Raw genomic sequence first — 20,654 nt, 5'->3', positions numbered from 1 at the left:
GAATCAGGTTGTTCAAGAGAGCAAAAAAAAAAAAAAAAAGCATTGACAGTGTGGAAGATTAAAGTTTGCAGGCAGATCGCCAGTGGAAGATTGATTCGATGTTGGCTATATGCGAGAAAGGCACTTAGGAAGCACATTAGTGTCCGTTAAGTGTTGTTTACTTCCTTGACTGCTCAGTGTGTGTCTGCATGAACTTGGCTAACAACAAGGTCTTAAATGCTTAGTAGTGTTGTAAATGACCTTGCTGATCCTAACGGTCGGAGGTGCTGAGCAAAGCAGGAGCTGCAGGACGTGTCGAGCTCCGGCTAATTCTTCTACAGGCCAGGAGAGAGTTTTCTGTTTTAGTTCTTCCAAACTGTCAAACATCAGATGTGTTTTGCATATTTTTACAATTCATGAAAAGATTTCAAACACCTCTATCTTTTGCTTTTTGTGGCATTCAATTTCCTGCACCCCAATCTTTCAAGGGAATTGGGAATGAGCTTATTTTACCATCAGTTCCTGAGTAAGGTCTGAGGATAAATAGGCCCCATCTGACAAACCCTCCACGATCTGGGACTGGAGGAGTCTCTCTTGAAGTGGATGGCTTCACCTCTCCTTAGTAACGTGATAAACTTCCCAAAAACTCCAAAATGTTGCCTTTAAAAATCCTCAGAGTTTTGAAAATAGCCATCAGGAGAAAACAGCGCAAACACCTCTTGATTTCTTCAACTGATGTGTTGATGTCTGTGTCCAGAGCAGTTAGTCGTTCAGTCATTTAGTCCTGGTTTTTGGTTGGAATTGTGTCAAATATTACATTATACTCTGGCTCTGTTTTACACAACATTTTTACAACGTAACGATTTATGACTGTTTGAATGACTTCATGGCATCTGTTTATTATGGTTTCTATCTGATGGACTTCACTGACTTCACTGCGATCTCTGCATCCAGGTAGCGAATACAAAATATATCTTTCAGCTCAGTGATTTTCTTTCACAGCGTTTACTTTTGTTTTGGTTCATATTCTTCAATTTCAATGAAGCGATTTCTGCCCACCAGAAGGAAAATAAGAACGTTTTCATAAACCCGCTGTGTGCCAGCTGTCCAACAGAAACGTTTATGAACCTCTAACCTCTGCAGTCAAGACTCATTACCTTTGAACAGTATCGGTGACTGTGGTTATATCAGACAGCAGATGGACAACGTTTCAGACTGTGCAGTCAGTTGAAACCAAAACCAACCTGAGAGTAGGGGTAAAGAGTCTGCAGTGTTTACTAACCCCACTTGTAACCTCAAACACTTGTGAGAGTGTCGAAGCTCCCACCTCGCCTTCTTTGGCTGCATTTCGACCACAGGAACCAGGGACGTTCAGGGGGTCCCAGACTGAAATGCCATAGGACATTGTCAGCTGTGCCTGAAAATCCCATGGAGGAAAATTGATCAGTCACTGCAGATAATTTGCCAAGTATAGTGACTAGCAGAGTAATTAAATACTCTTCCATGTCAGTGGGTAGCGCCCTAATAACCTTGTTATTTCCAGATAATAGCGATATGTGGAAGAGGTAACAGTGGAAAACTGTTCAACAGCAGTGGATAAATGTTGAAAAGGAAGAAGGTAGAGTCCAAACTAACTATATTCTGACCCAGAAGAAGAGGCGAGTATGAGTGATGGTCAAATGAAAGCAGAAACGTTGAGCTCGAGTTAATGCAGCCAAAGTTTTCTTTTGTTTGGATTTAATTTTGCCGGGTCTGTCGTGCTCGGTGTGTGGGGAAGAGCTTTGCTTGTGCTTTTTTTCCCCAGTTCCTGCCTGGATATCAGCTTTGTGTTAATCTAAACAGGCCAAGGTTTCACAGTGTTTGTACCATGTTTGGGTGGTGATATGCCATGGGTTTTCTTTTAGTATATATATATATTATATTGACCACCAGGCCTGCTCTTAGTAGCTAACGGACAATAACACGTGCAATAACAAGATGTGCAATAACCATATGTGCAATATCCATGCAATATCTGTCTGTCTACCTCACACTCATTCTATCTGCTTTTTTTGCACTGTTTTTTCCTTCGCACTACTTTTATTTCCATTGCAATGTATATACTGTCTATATCTTGTAATTATATAAATTTTTTACATGCATGTGTGTGTTAAGTGTACTGCTGCCAACAAGTGAGTTTCCCCATTGAGGGAGAAATAAAGGATTATCTTATCTTATCTTATCTGATGAGGCAGCGGTGATCATTACAGCTAATCAGTGATTTAGCTCAGTAACCTGTGAGTCTCTTGATTTCTCTGACCAGTACCGTTTTCATCGGATTCCACTCTGACCGGCGCGACGGCGCAGACACTCCAGTGACAACTCCAGGGACCAGGGACACATTTCAGCACACTTAATTTGTTTAGTCTGCTCTGAACCTTAGACCTGAATGGAAACAAAACTGTCACTGTGCTGAAATAACCGTTTAGACTCCAGTATAAAGTCCCAATAATGACTTCTCAAAGGTGACCTGTGTGTGAAATGGCATGTATGGCCCCCTCTGGTGAAATTTAAATGAAAAATGCTGCAGAAACTTTGGTGTTTTTGCCTCAAAATTATATTTCAAAAGCTTCTCTTTTCCTTTCATGCTTCTGCAAAATATTCATTTCATGACATCTGGATTTATTATCAGTTCAAGGGTTACAAGAAGATATACCTTCCATCTTATACCAGAGCATTATATATTGTGCTTGCTGTCCTCTTCTGTGCCTAAAACATGTCTGTGTTTGGAGTCTGCGTCAGTCCTGCCACGTCACCATGGAAACTGTCACGAACCTCACCTGTGCTTGTGTCAGTGCAGCAACACGCATCGTGCCTCCACCTGTTTTTCGTGTTTTTGTGCTTTTTTCTAATGTAACACAATGCTTTGGATTCTTTAACGGGGAGTTGTCAACATTATGAAGTAACTGAAGGCTCCTTTCAAAACTAAAGTAAATATTCAGCTTAGACTCACCAGGACGCCACAAGTGAGGTTTGGTGTTAATTTCAGTGGTGTTGTCTGCCTGCTTTCTAAGTATAACGGAAACTGTTTTTGGTCACTTTTTAAAATAACTTCACTACGATCTGTCAAGTTTTGGGTTGCACTTTGTTCTGCTTTCACTTCCTGCCACCAAAAAATAATCTGTTGATTAAAAACACCATGCAATGAGTAAGAAGTACAGTCATTAAGAACTATTTACAGTTGGATTAGTACATCTTTCTCAATAGTGACTTCTAAAACACTGAAGTTTTGAAAGCAAGATGGCTCAGGGGCTAAAACCCTTTTTTTTTGGTAGCTTTTCTTATTTTCATTTACTTTTGTGTTTAATTTCTGTTCCCGTATTTGTGGTCAAAATGAAACTATGTTGATAATGATATGTGGCGTATTGTAGCCATTGCAGCTCTAAGCCTTTGCTCCATCAGGGTTCGTCTGCTAGGTTTTTATATGTTGGATTTATTGCTGGTTTTTGTGTGCTTGCGGTTTAAGGTGACAACTCTTGGAACGTTCCCCTGCCCCGTTAAATCTGTTTCTCCCTTCTTTGTCCTCCGCCAGCTCCAGAGCCTGAGCCACAATGTGATCTTCACCCTGGACTCGCTGCTGAAGGGGGATTTGAAAGGCGTGAAAGGGGTAAGATTTACACTGAATCTGCTGCTCTTCCTGCCCCCTCAACCCCTCCCCGGATTCTTCAGGGAGCAGCTGCCTCGTCAGCGTGTTTCTGTATCCATCTCTAAACTTCTGAGCCGGCGATCAAGGCGAGCCCAAGAGAGACAGGGAGTTAACTTCTAAATCTTCTAAATCTCAGCAGAAGAAGACACTATCTCTGTGTCGTGCTTGAGGCGGGTGCTGAGTATCTGGGCCACGATCCCTTCATGTTGGAGGTACAAAAGTCTGGGGCGTGGTCACGGCCCTGGCATCCACGCTGCAAATCATGAGCAGAATGAGGCATTTTCTGGACCACAAGTAGTGGTCTCGGTCCGGAAATAACGCTGTCCCCACAGTGACCTCTTTGTAGTTTGCTGAATCTTGTCCTTCTCTGTCTCTGCAGGACATAAAGAAGCCCTTTGACAAAGCGTGGAAAGACTATGAAGCCAAGTTGTAAGTGGATGATTGCGTACTGCCCTCTCCAGCTCATTAGAGTACTGAAAAATGATGATGAGCAGAAATTGTTTGGACCTTCCGGGGTTATCTCAAGAATTTGCCGCTCACAAGACACACACATAATCTTTAAAAAGTTAATTAAGAAAATCTAAAGACAAGGACTTGACTCTTCCTCTCTTCTGTGCCAGTACAAAGATAGAGAAGGAGAAGCGGGAGCATGCCAAGCAGCACGGGATGATCCGCACCGAAATCACCGGGGCCGAGATAGCGGAGGAGATGGAGAAAGAGCGCCGCTTGTTCCAACTCCAGATGTGCGAGGTGAGTTTTAAAACACGTCTTTTACACCAGAGATGCACCGGCTGCAACTTTCCAGGATGATTATGACTCTGGATTTCCTTGAACCCACTTTCACCGGCATCCTTGTGACCGCTGTCACGGTGTCAGCTGACTTAGCTTTTCTGATGAACCATTATCATCTTGCAGAAACACAATCACCGAGTGAAAGGAGGCCCTTGTAGGAGTATTTTGCATCCTAGCTTTTTATGAGCTTCATAACATTGGACATGTTCAGTGGGATGATGGTCTTTTAAGTGCTGAACTGTTTATTGAGCCCAACATGTCGGATAAATTTTACCTTACCAGCTGACGAATTGCTATCTTTTAAGTGTAAAAACATCCATGTGTTTACTGGTAACTGTGTCATCATGATGCCGGCTGATTTTTAATTATGAGACAATTAGTTTATCTCTTTTTGACAACTTTTTCCCCCCAAAGGACACTTAAATTGACTGTAGACCTTTCAATTCTCTCAATCTCCCTCATCTTTCACTAACGTCTTCAGTGTTGTCTCAAGCTGTTCGAATAGATGTCATGTATCTCACTGTATAGTCCAAAAAACAGACATAGTTCTAGTCGAGCCCCTATGGCACACTAAAAGTGGAAGGATTTTGTTATAAATCATGAAAGAACACCCCTAAGTACTCAGTGTTTTAAATGTTTTTAAAGGTCGCAGAAATCCCACAAAGCCTCCGTATTTGGTTGTGATCCTCCAGATAAACATCTGATGTGTTAATACCGGATGTAAATCGATGGGTGGGATAGTGATTTCTGGCAGCGATCGTGCTCGGATTACTCCGCTGCAGTAAACTCTAAACACAGCGAGGTGTTTAAGCCGCCGTGCCACCGCAGGCCTCGCTGCTTTCTGAATTATGCCTTCATATTTCTGCTGCGTCAGGTGACTCTCACTGCAGCACCGCCATGAAAACAGCATCGTCCTCCAACAGAAATGGGGGTTTTTTTTGTCCAAAAAAAGAAAGGAAAAGCCATGACACATGCAGTCTCTCTTTGAGATTACGATACGACAGCAGTTCCTTCCTCGTCAGCTCCTGACCATGACACAGTCCTTCCAGCAGTTCTGTGTCAGTGGATGAAACATAAAACACAACCTGAAGGGTCATGAGGGGCATACTCAGCGTGGATGTCTTAAATGTAAGCGTTTTCAGACGCTCCCCTGATTCTGTAAGCTTTTAATCACATCTAGCCACAGCTGAAGTTTTTAAGAAACCCGATAGCGAGTTTGGAGTGTAAAACAAATGTGAGCTCTGTGTGTGCTCGTGAGAATCAGAACAAACTGTTAGTGCTCGCTCCTCTCTGCCAAATCCTCTCTGGTGGTGGTGGGTGGCACCGCCCACACCTTCTTCACCCTTCTCTCCTGGCAGGGTTTCTCTTTTTTTATTATTCTCAAATTACGTAATGGGCCGGTGGCTGTTGGATTGCTTATGCTCGTATGAATTATTCACTACTACAAAACTTGCCGCAGTCATTTTGCATCCTGCCATCTTTCCTCCTCTCTGTGGCCGCGATGTCTTTCCTTTCCACAGCTTTTCCCCCCCGTTTGCAGACTCGGGTTTCGGAGCAGGAACGTGCAGCTCAGTCACATTTAAGCACCAGTAGTGTTTTCCATTCACCTCAAAAATGAAACGGCGGGTGAATGCAGACGACACAAACAAGATTACTGCTCCGGTCACGGTGTTTGGGTCAGGGATCGGATCGTTTTTCAGGACGGTAACGTTTTTATAGGAAAAGGAGAGGCAAATATTATTTTGCTTTCCATTTTCCAGTGAGAAGTAAAAATACTCACATCTAGCAACAATATTAAACAAGTCAAATTATAGAGTAATCTTTTAACAGTTATGTTTTAAAAGTGCAAAAGAGCCCCAGGGATGATACCTGCTTACATATTAACACCTTGACAGCAAATAAATCCTCTTTCTGTTAAATTAAAACATTCATTCAAGAAAAAAGATAGGATACGGTACTAAAAAAAAACAGTGCAGTACAATGGTATTATGAAATATAGCTCTGAATGTTACCATGAGGTGTTCCTAATAACACTTGAGTCAGATAACTGCGGTGGCGTTGTACCCCGACGTGAACCTCCCCTGATATTTACGTTGTGTTTCCATTCGTCTCCACAGAGAAGCAGCTTCTCCCGTACAGGTGACTGAAAAGATGGTCAAATCTTTTTGTGTTCCTTCTGCTCCACATTTTCACCACTAACGCTCGCCGTCTAAAGCATTCCCATTCCACACGGATGATCCTTTAAGCCCCCCTTTTTTTTTTTTAAATCTTAAACACTCGATCAAGCATATCTACTTTCCTTTTTTAGCCGTGAAGTTAAACTTGGAAGTTTTGTGCCACTTCAAGGGTTTTATATCCATCAGCAGATGGAGGGCGTCTCTTTTACTGCTGACAAACCTGGAACTTTCTCCTGCACTCTTGAATGTCAGTATTACTAAATGCAGTTATTTTTGTTTGTTTCTATTTTACATTTGATCGAGAATTTGCTGCCTTATTTCACACCGATAATCTTTAAATGCAAAGAAAATGTACATTTTCTCTGGCTTACTACTACTAACTTACTCATCATGAATTTGAGATGCACTTTTGACCTGTGAGTTTGTCCTTTTCGGACATGTCCAACTTTGTACACGGTAAAATCTTCCATCATGTTTACCAGACGGGCTTCTTGACTGTGAGAAGGAAAAAAAAACAACTAAAAATGATTATTCTAGTCAAGTCTTGAAAGCACAGACATTTACAATGTTTATCCACTGACCTTTGAAGGATGTTTAAGATGAAATGTTTTCACAATAAACTTAAATTGTGGACTAAATAAATTCAGATGAAATAAAAAGGATTCAGTCCGATGGCCCAAATGCTGTCAGAACTGTTCAAATATTCCCTTCAACATTGTTTTTTTCTTCCATTTAGCAAGAAACAGACCTCTATAATTGTTTCTTTTCAGTAACATTGTTTTTGTGGACGTCGGGAGCCAAAATCAACATTGTGATTTAGAATTCAGTGAATTAACCTTCATCAAATTTTTTGGTTGACTGTTTTGCAGCTATTGCTTTTAGATATTTTTATTTATATATATATATATATATATATATATATATATATATATATAATTTTTTTTTTTTGCAACTAGTTTACAACAGAAAATGTTGAAAATGTTAAAAATGAACCAGAAGAATAAACATTTTAGTTTGAACCAGCTGTTGAAACAAACTTCTTGCACAATTTCAGACGATCTGTCAGTTTTTCAGTCCGACTCTGGTTCCAACACGACTCCCATCAAACCCGCCGTAGCTCCCTCGTCCCGCTATAACACCCGCTTCTTCAGTTCTTGGCTTTCCTCAGCTCCAGATTTACTTTTAATTTCTGATTCCCTGCTCCGAGGAGCTCTCTGATATTGACATCGCTGAACCTCTGTGCAGCAGAAAAAGGCGATTTTGACCAGTTGCTTCTAAACCAGCCTCAGTGTCCTGACAGTTTGACGAGTCTGTTGTTTATAAAGATCTATTTGTCTGAAAAAGCTGCCAAAAGGTTGTAAATTGGGAACACAATCAGCGTGTTTGTGTACGCATGTGAAACCTTTCAGGAAAATAACTTTCAGTGCAGAGGGTGAAAATAATGAGTATTAAAAGCCAGATATCTCATCAGCTGCTGACGCGATAATTAAAATGGAGCCAAACCACTAAAGATCAAGTACTTTACTAGCCTTATGGGATGGCGATATAAACCTTGCTTGCTTTAAATCAGCAAGGGAGAAGCACGTAAAGTTGTTACGAGGACTCGATCTGGTGTATGTTTCATCAGGTCACTGGTTGCTTCCGCGCCATTGATCACGGGAGATCTGGACCATGGAGCTGCTGTTCCAGGTCGTAAAGGATTTTGATATTTAAAGACCTAGACATATGTTGCTTTTTTTTTATTTACCTTTTCCCTGCAGTGTGTAACTTTCGTCAGTTTAATCTGACCTAGTTTTGTGTCTCTCCGGAGGATTTGTGCGATCTCTCTGTACTTTAACGCAGGCGGCGAATGCAGAAGTTTCTCAGCCATTAAAGAGACGAGCCAGAATAATCACAAATGCCAGACAAATCCTAAATCAACAGTCATTAATGTTGGAAATATTAGTGCCGCTGGAGTTGTTTTGTGTGCTGCAGTTAGTGGTACAATCTGTTCGTCCCACTTAACCTCATTTCTCTCCGTTGCCTCCTCTCCGGCGCACTCACACTCTCTCCATGTTACTCAATCACCAGATCACAGGATGCTCTCACTCTCTCACCCTTTTCATTCTCCGCTGCCAGCGGAGGAGTGTGGAAAGGCAGGGCTCAGCAGGCCGCATTATTTTCTGCACGGACGCGGCAGCAGTGCGAACGTCGCTCGCTCAGTGGCACAAAAGGGTGGAAACGGGCACACGCGGCGGCACTCTCCGAAAACACTGAATCCACACAAGCCTCAGACAAAATGGGGATAATCTTCCCTTCCAACAAGCGCTGTCAGGCAGACAAAGGGACAGCACATGCATGCGTACCGCACACACATACTGTATATGCACACACACACACAAGCACTCATGCGTATCCTAACTTGCATGCATGCACACACTATAAGAAGCAAATTGAAAGTGTGTGTTGGCAGCAGAAGCCTCGGAGAATAGATTAAACTAGACTGCGGGGCTGGAAGTGCTCTTTAGCTGCGACTCTTTGTAAATCTATGCGGTTCGGCTTTCTCTAGGATTAGTTCAAGATTAAGGTTATTTTTTCATTCGTTTGTTTAGCGCGAGTGTCGTCTGAAAGACATTTGTTTTGAGTCCTCAGATGCCCTGACTGAGCATATCCACTAGAAAGCTACTCATCTGAAGGATCCTAGTTTTATATTGGTATAAGATGTTTCCCATCATCCTTTTTTCTTTTTTTTTTCTTTCATTTAGATCAAAGCAGAGGCGCGCTCTCCTTGTCTAGAAAGGCATGCTCTGTAGTGTTTACCAGTCTCGTCCCAACCTCCCACATGTCAACGCACCGTTGGCTCGTACATCAGAGGCGTCATGAAGCATACGCGCACGACAAGACAAGATTATCATAATGCAAAGTGGTCATATGATCAGTGTCTACCATGAAATGGAAGCTTTCCTTTCTGTTTAACAGCTCCGACTAGCACCGCTTCATTACACCAATTATATCCATTCAACATACCCTGAATTTTAACTCCTGGCTGAACTCCGCTCCTCTCCTCCTTTTTTCTGCAGTACCTGATCAAAGTAAATGAGATCAAGACCAAGAAAGGAGTGGACCTCCTGCAGAACCTGATTAAGTATTACCACGCACAGTGCAAGTAAGTACCACCATAATCCCCCTAACCCAAATGTGCAACGCCCCCCTGCCGTGTGCTCCAGCGCCCACTAAGTAATATTTCTCACCATGCAATAGGAAGTAAGCTGCTGCCTCTCCTCTCCTCTGCAACACTTGATGTCATTTCTCCCCCTGCATGATTCACAGATCTTGACGGTGCTCAGTTACATAGTTCTCATAAATCTGCACAGGCCGTCATACGGATATGTTCTGACAGCAGTGGGGTTTGGCGGGTAAATGAAGTCAGCGCTCTCCTCGCCAGAACTGCAGCTCACACCGGCCCATGACAGAATGACAGATTCTTCTCTCCGTGTTGCCACGTTCTGTCATAACACTGGGACAAAACAATACACTTCCCTCGCTAATCTGTTCAACCTGGGCCTTGACGGATAGAAAGGCTGCAGCGAGGATGGATTAGGAGCATTAGGGCGCCGGATGGAGAGTTGAATGTGTAACTGCCCACAGCTTGAGAAGAAGGAAACAATTTGTGTTCGGCCTGAACCACTTTAACTGTGGTTACAATTAAGAAGCTTTTAGGTGTAAAACATCATCGAGTTTGCTCCTTAATGTTGAGCAAGCAAGCGATGGAGATCTGGCGTGATGCAGCCTTGCATGAATGTTTTTTTTTTTTTTTTTTTTTTTTTTTTGTCTGCACACATATTATTGATTGATACCATGACGGTAGAAACCAAAAGTGTATATATGTGCATTATTACTATATGTAATATATACATATATATACGCACACATATGCGTACACATACATAAATATACACATACAAACCCAGTGTGTTTTTTTTTTTTTTTTTTTTTTGGGGGGGGGAGGGGGTGGGGGGGGGTGGTGACGACATCCACTGCCAATCCAGGAAGCAGGAACACACGGAGACACACGTCAAGCACTGGAAATCTGCAACAAAAAAACCACAAACAAAGCACGAAACCGGCACGGAGCCATCCAAAACACGAACAGCAATCGACCTAAATCTTGAGATCTGATCGCAGTCTGAGCTAAGCTATCGCTACCGCTACCTAAACCCAAAAACTAGAGAGCCAGCATGCAGGTGAACAAGCCAGTGTGTATGTCTATGTGTGTGTGTGTGTATGTATATGCTCGTGTGTGTGTGTGTGTGTGTGTGTGTGTGTGTGTGTGTGTGTGTGTGTGTGTGTGTGTGTGTGTGTGTGTGTGTGTGTGTGTGTGTGTGTGTGTGTGTGTGTGTGTGTGTGTGTGTGTGTGTGTGTGTGTGTGTGTGTGTGTGTGTGTGTATGCGTGTGACTAACTTACTATATGTGTGTGTGTGTGTGTGTGTGTGTGTGTGTGTGTGTGTGTGTGTGTGTGTGTGTGTGTGTGTTTGTGTGTGTGTGTGTGTGTGTGTGTGTAATAAACCAAACAAAGCTCCACCTGAAGTGTATCTATAGTGGGGGAGGGGGGGGAGCAACCCCGCCACCCGTGAGACCAGAGGCCGACAAGGAAGAGCCCGGAACCCAGGCCACCGGCAACCCCACAGAGGGGAGAAGTAGGAGGGAGGCAACCCACCGCCTGCGAGGCCCCCCCCCCCACCCGGCGGCGGCCGAGGGGGCCCGCGGGCGGGGCCCCCACGGCGCGGAAAGAAGCAGCCAGGGATCCCGCGGCGGCGGACCGCGACCCAGGCAATCCCCGGCCACCCGGTCCGGGCCGGACACGCGGCCAGGAGGCCCTCACCCTTCAGGCCAGCGACCCCCACCCGGCAGGGGGCCAGCCCGCCCGGAGAGACAGAGCCGCCCCGGCCGCCGACGCGGGCAGGCGCACCCGTCCCCCACGAAAGTGGCCCTCCAAGACCAGAGGGGCGCCCCGCCGTAGAGGCAGCGGGGGGGACCGGAGACGGGCCCGGAGAGAGGGAACCCCCCAACAAGGCGACACCCGCGCAGGCCCGACAACGGAGGGCCCCAGACCCAGGCATCCCATTCATTCATCCATTCACCTATCCGATACCTATACTAATAATAATATAATATACTATACATAATAATAATAATAATACTAATAATAATACTAATAATAATAATAATAATAACCATCTTTGTATAATATAATATTGATAAATTATTAAGTTTTTGATGTCCTGCCAATGGAGGCTCAAATCCTCCATGGCAGGACCCTTCCATACCGCATTCTCACCGACACAGACATACAATCACGCACCGTTTCCCCCTCCCCGGGGGGATCCAGCACCGCCAGAAGGCACCCCAGGCTGCACGGCGGGCCCCGCCAGGCCCGGGTAACCCGACCCACCCGTCCCAGGCCCAGGCCGGTGAGGGAACGCGGGTGATGTGGGACCCCCTCCCGCCCCTTGTGTTGAGTGCATGTGATTAATGCCATAAAAACAGGGAGGAGGGAGGGCCAAGTATCGATTGACACAGACCCCCCCCCTCCCGAACTACGTGTCCTTGTCAAATGTATTTATTAAGTGTTGAATGTGCAGTGTCTATTTTGCTGTTAAAACCGTGAGGCGGGGAGTGCCAGGCCCCGCGGGACAGTGCCCCCCACGACCCGGACCCCCCGCCTTTCGCCTATGTGCGTATGAATCGTGTAGGGGGGGCAAGAGGGGGAGCGGAGGCCGAAGCCAGGAAGCAGGACCAGCAAAGCCGGCCCTGATAAGACACCCGCGTCCCCCCACCGGCCGTCCAGTAGACGGGGGCCGGCCCCCCGAGCCGGGCAAGGGCCCCACCGTACCTCCAAGGGCGCCCCCGGCGCCGCCGGAGCCCCCAGACGGAGGAGGAAACGGTCCAACATCCTCCCATTCATACTGACAACATAAGACATAGATACCTGGGAATGGTGCCACCCCGCCGTCGCGCCCGCCCGTGCACCCCCCAGTCAGGGGAAGCCCGCTCCCCGGACCCGGCCCCACCCCCCCCCCCGAGGCCACCCCGGCGGACACCCCAAGGGTCCCGGAGTCCCCACATCCGCAGGGGCACTTGGCCCCCGCCCAGCGACGGAGGACCAAGGCAGCAATGCCCCCCCAGCGCAGACAGCCACCCCCCACCCAGGCAGGGCCGGGCCCTCCGGGTGGGACCCCCACGTCCACGGCCCCGCCCCCCCCGGGAGGCCCGGAGACGCCCCAGCCACAGCCCCCCGCCCGAGCCCTCCCCAGCCACCCCCCCCCACCGCCATGAGGTAACCCCCCCCACAGGCCCCCAAGGCCCCCACCGGCTAGGGACAGGGCCCCGCGGCCCCCCCCACCGCCCCCCAGGGGCCACCAGAGGCCCGCGCCCCAGACCCCCCAAGCCGATCCCCAACCCCAAGGGCTACGAGATCACCACCCCCCCGCCCCCACTAGGTAACGAAGCCAATAAACGGGGACCACAGAGAGTGCAATTCAGCCGAATGTTGTTCAGTGGAGGCAGACATTATCTCACTACTAATATGATCTGATAAAAGATTCCTAAAATGGTTGATACATAAACTGGATTTTTGTTTCCAATTTACTAAAATGGTTTTCTTTGCGATACATAAGGCAGTGAGAACCCGGTGTGTCCAATTAGGATCTATTTGAGTGTCTCCCAGGTGACCTAATATACATACCGTGGGGCATACTGGGATTCTGTGGTTGATCCATGTGGATAAATCCTCACAAATCTCCTTCCAGAACCTCTGTACCGGTGTACAGAACCATAAAGCATGCATATAATTATCTGGGGTGTTCTCTGTGCACTGTGAACAGATATTAGAGGTGACAAAGCCCATCTGGAACATCCTTTGTCCAGTATAATGTATTCTATGAAGAACTTTGTACTGTATAAGTTGTAGGTTTGGGTTTTTAGTCATAGTAAACGTATTTAAGCATATTTGTGACCAAGAAAACTGGTCGGTATTAAGAGAGAGATCCGCCTCCCACTTAGAGATCGGGAGAGAGACTGAATCGTCCAGTTTAGACACTAACCTGTAGAGTTTTGATAACAACTTTAAAGTGCTTAGATTCAATAAATCTATTATCTTAGCGGGAAGTTGTAAATCTAATTGGCTAATTTTGTATGTTTTATTTATTATTGCCTTAAGTTGTTGATACTCTAAAAATTTATTCCTGCTAACTCCGTATTGAACAATAAGTGTATTGAAAGGTACAAACTGTCCTCCTACAATTACGTGCTGTAAGTACCGTATTCCTTGATCTCTCCATTGAACGAAGTTAACCATCTTTTTATCATTTTTCACGATGTCTGGGTTGTTCCATATGGGTGTACGGTCACATGGAAAAAGTGAAATTTTAGCTATTTTAAGAAATTCCCACCAAGCTGATAAAGTTGTGCTAATATTAATGCTTTTGAAACATTGATGACGTTTGATACTTTGACTAATAAATGGTAACTCTGAGATTTCTAGTTCATTACAAAACACTTGCTCTGAGTCCAGCCATTGACTATCTAAAGGATGATCTTTTGACCATTTTACAATATACTGTAACTTACTGGCTATGAAGTAATACTGAAAATTAGGTAATTCTAAACCTCCATATTCTTTGGATTTTTGCAATGTCTTTAAACTAATACGTGGAGTTTTATTTTTCCACAGAAATTTTGATACATATGAGTCCAACGATTTAAACCAGGAAAGAGGGGGTTTGCATGGTATCATTGAGAAAAAATAATTTACTTTTGGTAAAACCATCATTTTAATGGTGGCTATTCTACCCATGAGCGAAATGGGGAGAGAGCTCCATCTGGAAAGATCATCTTCTATTTTCTTTATAAGCTGAACATGATTTAATTTTATTAACTCTGACAGCCTAGGGGAGATGTTTATGCCTAAATATCTAATGTTCCCTGATTGTAGTTGAGTATTGGTTATATTCCTAAAATTGCAGTTAACACACAGAACAGTGGATTTAGACCAATTAATAGAATAATCAGACAGAGATGAAAATCCCTCTATAAGTGCAATTGTCTGTGATAGTGAAGATCGTGAGTTCTGGAGGAAGAGGAGTACGTCATCCGCATAAAGACTAATTTTGTGCTCTAATATTTTACATTGTATACCTTTAATATTTTGATTTTGTCTAATAGCTGCTGCTAAAGGTTCAATAAGCCTTGCATGAATGTTAATGAACTGGCTTCTTTTTTGTTTTTTTTTGCATTAATGTGTAAAATAGGTCAGCCAGGAGGTCTCAGATGCAGTTACAGGAACACAGATGTCCTCACCTCTCGTGTTTGAGATGACTGTTCTGCCTCTTAAATTGCTTTTGGAGGCTTTTTGCAATTGTTTGCAAAAGGTTTTCATGACCAAAAGTCATGATGGGTGTCAATTACTGAGTGTGCACAAAAAACAAAATCAAGGGAGTTGAATTATTTTCCGTGACTGCAGTAAAAACACTTCATCTATACATTCTGCAACTTTGCCAGGTCAGCAGGGCCCTACGAGCATGTCTGGGAGGAGTGGGACGAGAGATGTCGAATCCCCAGAGCAGTGATTGAAAGAAAGTGAGCAAGATGTGGCAGAGAAAGTAATGAGAACAGGAAGGAGATGTATGTTCCAAGGAGAGGAGGAGGAGAGGAGGAGAGAGGGAGGTCATTAGTGGTGATTTGCTGCTGTAGAGCCCCACCGAGGTGTGTACTGCTGACAGATCTGTAATTGATTCCAGGATGTGCCAAACACCCTCAGCTCAGCCAGATAGGATTTGAACGCCAGGAGTCAAAGGTGTCAAAGGTGCTGGAAAGGGCTGAGCTATACATTAAACAAGCTGCTCCCATTTCTCCTCCCTGTCCGACCTCCAGAAAGGCCAAAAGCGGCCACTGTAACACATAACATCTCTTTAGTGGGTCCTCCCGTACATAACTGAAATGCGTCTGAAAACTGAAATAATGTCCATGTACTTCACATGCATCTCTGTTCTTCAGTTTTTTCCAAGATGGCTTGAAGACAGCAGATAAGCTGAAGCAGTACATCGAGAAGCTGGCAGCTGATCTCTACAATGTAAATACTCGCTCTCTTCATCTCGATTGGTGTCTTACTCATTTATATGTGTAAACTTTGAGCAGATTTACAGTTAAACCAGTCTTGAGTAGTGATTAGTGTTTTCTCTGTCTTTTTAAAGGGCTAATTTTATTATTTTTGGTATTTTTTTTTTGTTTCTTTCCTTCAGTTTGCTCTATAGCTACTTGTGTATGTAAAAGGTCTGCAGAGTTTTAAAGTCAGGAGTCACCATGCAGGATTTGCATGAAGCCTAATCAGCGGCTGGTTGAACGTACGATAATGAAGTGTCTTCTGTCACTTTTGAATGAACTTGTATTTGTTCATAAGTTATACTGTAAAAAAAGAGTCACTAAAGTAAATTTAGCACAGAGTCACAAGCTATTGTTTGAAAATCTACACCCACATCTACCAACCTTTTTTCTTTTTTTGTCTGCGGTCCTCCTGAAGCAGCAGTTTTATCCGAATATAATACTGCAGCATTTTTAAAAATGGAGAAGTTAAGCAATCTGCAGCGACTGTCATGTATCAGGATCTCCTGGAAACTATGAAACCTCACGCACCTAGAAAGGGTGACGCCTCAGAAAGGACGAGTCAGAGAAAATATCCTTACTATACAAGTGTTTTTTAACCAACTCATCAGATCACCGAGTTATAAGTACACTTATATGGACTTGTGGCTTTAGTTTTAAATTCAGAAGGCTTTAAAGGCTTATTGGTGTGTGCAATTGTCTGCCACACCACTCAGACTGTGGGCACCAGGAAGACCATGGCTACATTCAGACTGCAGCGTTTTAAAATCTGATGAGATTATCAAAGCAACCGATGCTTTCATTGTTTAATAATCTGCTGCTTGCAACTCCAGTTATTCTGGAATTGATGCCATTTTCATGCATTTTGTTGTAAGTGATGCAAAAGATGCTGATTTCCTTGACGATTGTCACATCTGTTGAAATCTTTAAGGAGTTAAATCGTGTCTGTACAACCAAGCAAAAGGTTCTCTTCTCACTGTTAGGTTTTCTTTTGTCTCCACAGATCAAACAAACTCAGGACGAGGAGAAAAAGCAGTTGACCGCCCTGCGAGATTTGATCAAGTCCTCCCTCCAGCTGGACCAGAAGGAGGTATGCAGCTCACACCCAGCCCCACGGGGGCAAAACCAAGAGAAATCCTTCGCGAGGCCGGCCCAAACTGAACCGCGCCAGGCTAAAAATGGCCACGACAGATCTGTTACGGCCTTTTCTTTTTCGCCACACGCGCTTTTCTCCCAAGTTGGAGCTAGTCTCCTGCAGCACGGAGCGAGTGCCCAGTGCTGTACCATGCTGGTTAGCCAGTGTGTGGTTTGCTTTGCTGGTGACCAGTGTTGTACCTCACTGGCTGCTCAGTGGAGAGCCACTCACTGCCTGACCATCACACACACTTTGCACACGCGCACACACCTTTAAACAGCCTCGTTCACACTCCCAGTGCACTTATTTGCATGAAAGTAAGGTGTCCAGCTATTTAATTTACACTCTCTAAAGCTTCTCTTGTAGTTGCAATAAAAAGTGCAGTGATTTTTAGACACGACACACTTTGTGATCTGGACGGCACGCCGTCAGGCAGCACACTCTTTCACACCCACCGCCTGAGACGGATCTTTCACACCTCTCCCCTCTATCTCCCCCCTCTTCTGCCTTCTGCTTGTCTGGAATCAAGTCTAGAAGAGTAAGTGCGGCTGCATGTTGAGCATGCTGTGGTTGACAGTAGAGATTGGACCCTGTAGGGGTGTTGCACAGCATGTCTTGTAGGTTTCTCTACTTTTCCTGTTAGCACTCTCACTTTCCTTTTGGCAAAAGCCCCCTCACATTGTTGTTGGAGAATAAGTTCATAGTGTGTGTGCTCCAATTGCATGTCTTTATCAAGCTGCTTCTCTGCAGGTACTCAGTGTTTGAAGTTGTCTTTTTCTTCTTTTTTTTTATTTTTAATTCGTCCCCATATAATGTGTGGGCTCATGTAGGACTCGCAGAGTAAGCAGGGTGGCTACAGCATGCATCAGCTCCAGGGAAACAAGGAGTTTGGCAGCGAGAAGAAAGGCTACCTGCTGAAGAAGAGTGACGGGTGAGCTCCACACACGGCAATTATTTAACAATCCTGCAGCGGATGTGGTTTTGAGAAGGAGAAGCGTGACGACCACTTGGCTAATGTGCGGACTCCGTCCAACAGGCTGAGGAAGGTGTGGCAGAGGAGGCAGTGCTCAGTGAAGGGGGGCATGCTCACCATCTCTCACGCCACAGTGAGTAACCACACTTACAAACGCACACAAACTAACAATCCTGTGAATGCCATGACCCCGAGGAGAGGACGTTGTTGCAGAGGTTGTGATAGGTTTTTTTTCCCATCTGGAGGTTGGTAGAGCAGATTTGACATAGATGATGGGTTGTCATGGCAACCCTCTCCCCCCACCTTTTCCCTTCGCCTCCTTCCCTCCCCCTCCCCCTGCTGCCTGCTGCGCCACGGTGACTCATCTCAGATGGAGTGTGTGTGTTTGTGTGTGTGTGTGTGTACTGTATGAACTGGCACGTCTTTAGCGTTGTCCCCGCTCTGGCGCAGGAGACGTAGCTCAGTGTGATTCCTCCTCGCCCGTGCAACACTGGATTGATTTTTGTCAGTTCTGTCACACTGTCCGTCACTGAGATGGAAACAAAAGAGGTCAACTGGTCTGAGGTTTAGTCCAGTAAATCCAGTTGGTGGTTTCCAGTGAATTTAAAAGGTTTATGAGAACCTTTATGAAATCATATTATCCCTAATATTGTTTAATCATTATCGCTCCGTTATCGGCAATCTAATTACAGATAATTGACTTTTTCTGTCTTAAGGAATGCGGTCAGATTGATGAAGATTCTCTAGTTAATTCTTGATGATAAAGGTGCCAAAACATCAGGTTCAAGCGTCATCTGAATAAACAGTTGTCATATTTTGATTTAAAATAGTTTTTGTTGTTTTTTTTATAGAAACATTGGTAAACTGTAGTAATGACGCCCACCACAAGTAAATTCTCCGCCTACAGGAAACGATGCAGTGAAATGTGGGAACCATATGATTGGCTTTTCTGCGGTTGTGACTTTCCAACAGCAACTCGATTAGCTCTGCTCTTACTTAGCCGTCCCCTTCAGAGCGGTAACACTTCACCAACATCAGATCTTCTGCACCTAAGGTCATTTACAGAACTTGACAAACTGTTGCGTCTGCCTCTTATCTGTTTAGCCTTTAATTCATGGTTCAACTTCCCCTGAACGGCTCCAATGTATCCCAAGTTTATATCTGAGACTTTAACATCTCATAAAATCCAGCGTAATAAAAATACACATTTAAGCATTTGATTGAGAGTCTGCATTTGCTTGTCTCTCTGACTTGGATGCGGGCCTGTGTAGCTTTTACGGCAGGACAATTGCAGTTTGTTGTCCCGCTGGTGGCGTTCCTCCAGAGACAGCTGCAGCCGGAGCGCTGGTAGGTCGTCGTTATGGTGCAGACGGAAATACTTCTGCAGATTAACTAATGACATTTGCATTAATCTCAGCTGTATATTGGCTGTATTGATACGTAGCAGATGTACGCTCGCTGACATGCTGAGATAAGTTAGTGAATATGGTAAATATTGGCTAAACATCTGTCACGGTGAGTCATTGTGCTGCGTTGGAGAGTTGTAAACACTGATTTAGATATTCTTTTGTTTTAAATGAACTGACACTTGTTTATGGCAGACTCTGGGTTTATTCTGTCTTCTGCTGCCAGCCTGTTAACATTTTGATCCTTGATGCCTGTGAGCTAACATTTTGTCTTACACTCTTGTAAATGTTTGCATTTAAGGTGGGTTAGTCTCTGCGTTTAGGGTTGGCGGTGAGTGGGTGCTGGAGCTGCTGCAGTCGGTCCTCTGGCAGCTTATTTACCAGCTGCAGCACAGCAGGGAGCATAAGCTTTGTGCATGATAATTATGACTGATGTTGAAATGAGCTCCTGCAGCTTTATTATCTGTTTTTATTGTGCTAAAGTGTGAGTGTGGTGTGAAGCTTCATATAGATGATGCCTCAAAGTTAAAAGGGCTTCAGAGAAATTGGTTGTCTGATTTTCTCCTCTCCAGTCGAGCAAGTGTGAGCGGTAGCACGTCTTTACCCCGTAAGTCTTCTCAGGCTTATTTTGTGGTATTCAGAATGGAGCTTATGGTACTTTCTCTCACTGTTGGAGGGGTTAAGCACCTATCCCAGCCCCCCCTCACCTCCTTCAGCTTTCGTGGCAGCTGAACTCTTGGTGACTCTAGTTGGCATGGCGTGTTGCCAGCAGGCCGGCCCAGCTCCACGACTCCTCTCAGCCTGTTAGCATTTCACCAGCACGTGCTCCGGTCCCTCCTCTGCCTGGGCGCTGGCAGGAGACGGAGCTCCGTGTGCATGTGCCAACTGTGTCCATTATTACAATACAAAGCCCAGTTGCCACAGTCCATTCGTTTCAAGGGGGCGCATTGATTTTAGCATTTGTGTTTTTTCGTGTCCGTTTTGTAGCTTAGCATGCAGGAGGAATGTGAGTGACATTAAAGAAGGCGATGCATCTGTCTACAACAATTATGCAAGTGCCGTATTAGACAAAAATACCAGCCATCTGGTGGCTGCGGCTTCTCCGAAATGAAATCTGCTTTTCTTTTAATCTTATAACGTTAAAATGAGTTGTTTGTTTTTCGTTTGGCAGCTTGTAAAATCTTTCATTACAGATGATGAGGAATATCGTGACTGGCTGGTATTTTGTCTAAGGAAGATTTTGGCTGTTTTGTAAAGAAAATGTCTTAATTTTACATGTCAAGATGGAGTTGGGTTACAGTGCGGGCTTTGCAGCACACACTCCTTTCTTCAGCGTAGCCTGTAGCAGTATTCCCTCGAGTATACGTGG

At 44.8% G+C, this 20,654-nt stretch overlaps 1 protein-coding gene across 6 annotated transcripts in view; it reads left to right on the top strand.

Moving 5' to 3' along the window:
• Positions 1-20,654, top strand: part of asap1b (ArfGAP with SH3 domain, ankyrin repeat and PH domain 1b) — a 76,464-nt gene that overhangs the window by 33,699 nt on the left and 22,111 nt on the right. For all 6 annotated transcript variants that reach the window (XM_061713916.1, XM_061713915.1, XM_061713914.1 and 3 more), the window contains exons 4-11: positions 3,551-3,625; positions 4,044-4,093; positions 4,285-4,414; positions 9,693-9,778; positions 15,667-15,742; positions 16,775-16,861; positions 17,737-17,837; positions 17,943-18,012. In XM_061713916.1, coding sequence (XP_061569900.1) covers positions 3,551-3,625; positions 4,044-4,093; positions 4,285-4,414; positions 9,693-9,778; positions 15,667-15,742; positions 16,775-16,861; positions 17,737-17,837; positions 17,943-18,012 — 675 coding nt within the window. The remainder of the gene's footprint in view (positions 1-3,550; positions 3,626-4,043; positions 4,094-4,284; positions 4,415-9,692; positions 9,779-15,666; positions 15,743-16,774; positions 16,862-17,736; positions 17,838-17,942; positions 18,013-20,654) is intronic.

The sequence above is a fragment of the Cololabis saira genome, chromosome 22 (genome assembly GCF_033807715.1).
Source record: "Cololabis saira isolate AMF1-May2022 chromosome 22, fColSai1.1, whole genome shotgun sequence".
In the NCBI taxonomy this organism is placed as follows: domain Eukaryota; kingdom Metazoa; phylum Chordata; class Actinopteri; order Beloniformes; family Belonidae; genus Cololabis; species Cololabis saira.
Note: the sequence above shows the minus strand (reverse complement) of the source record. Positions and strands in the feature narration are given on the sequence as shown.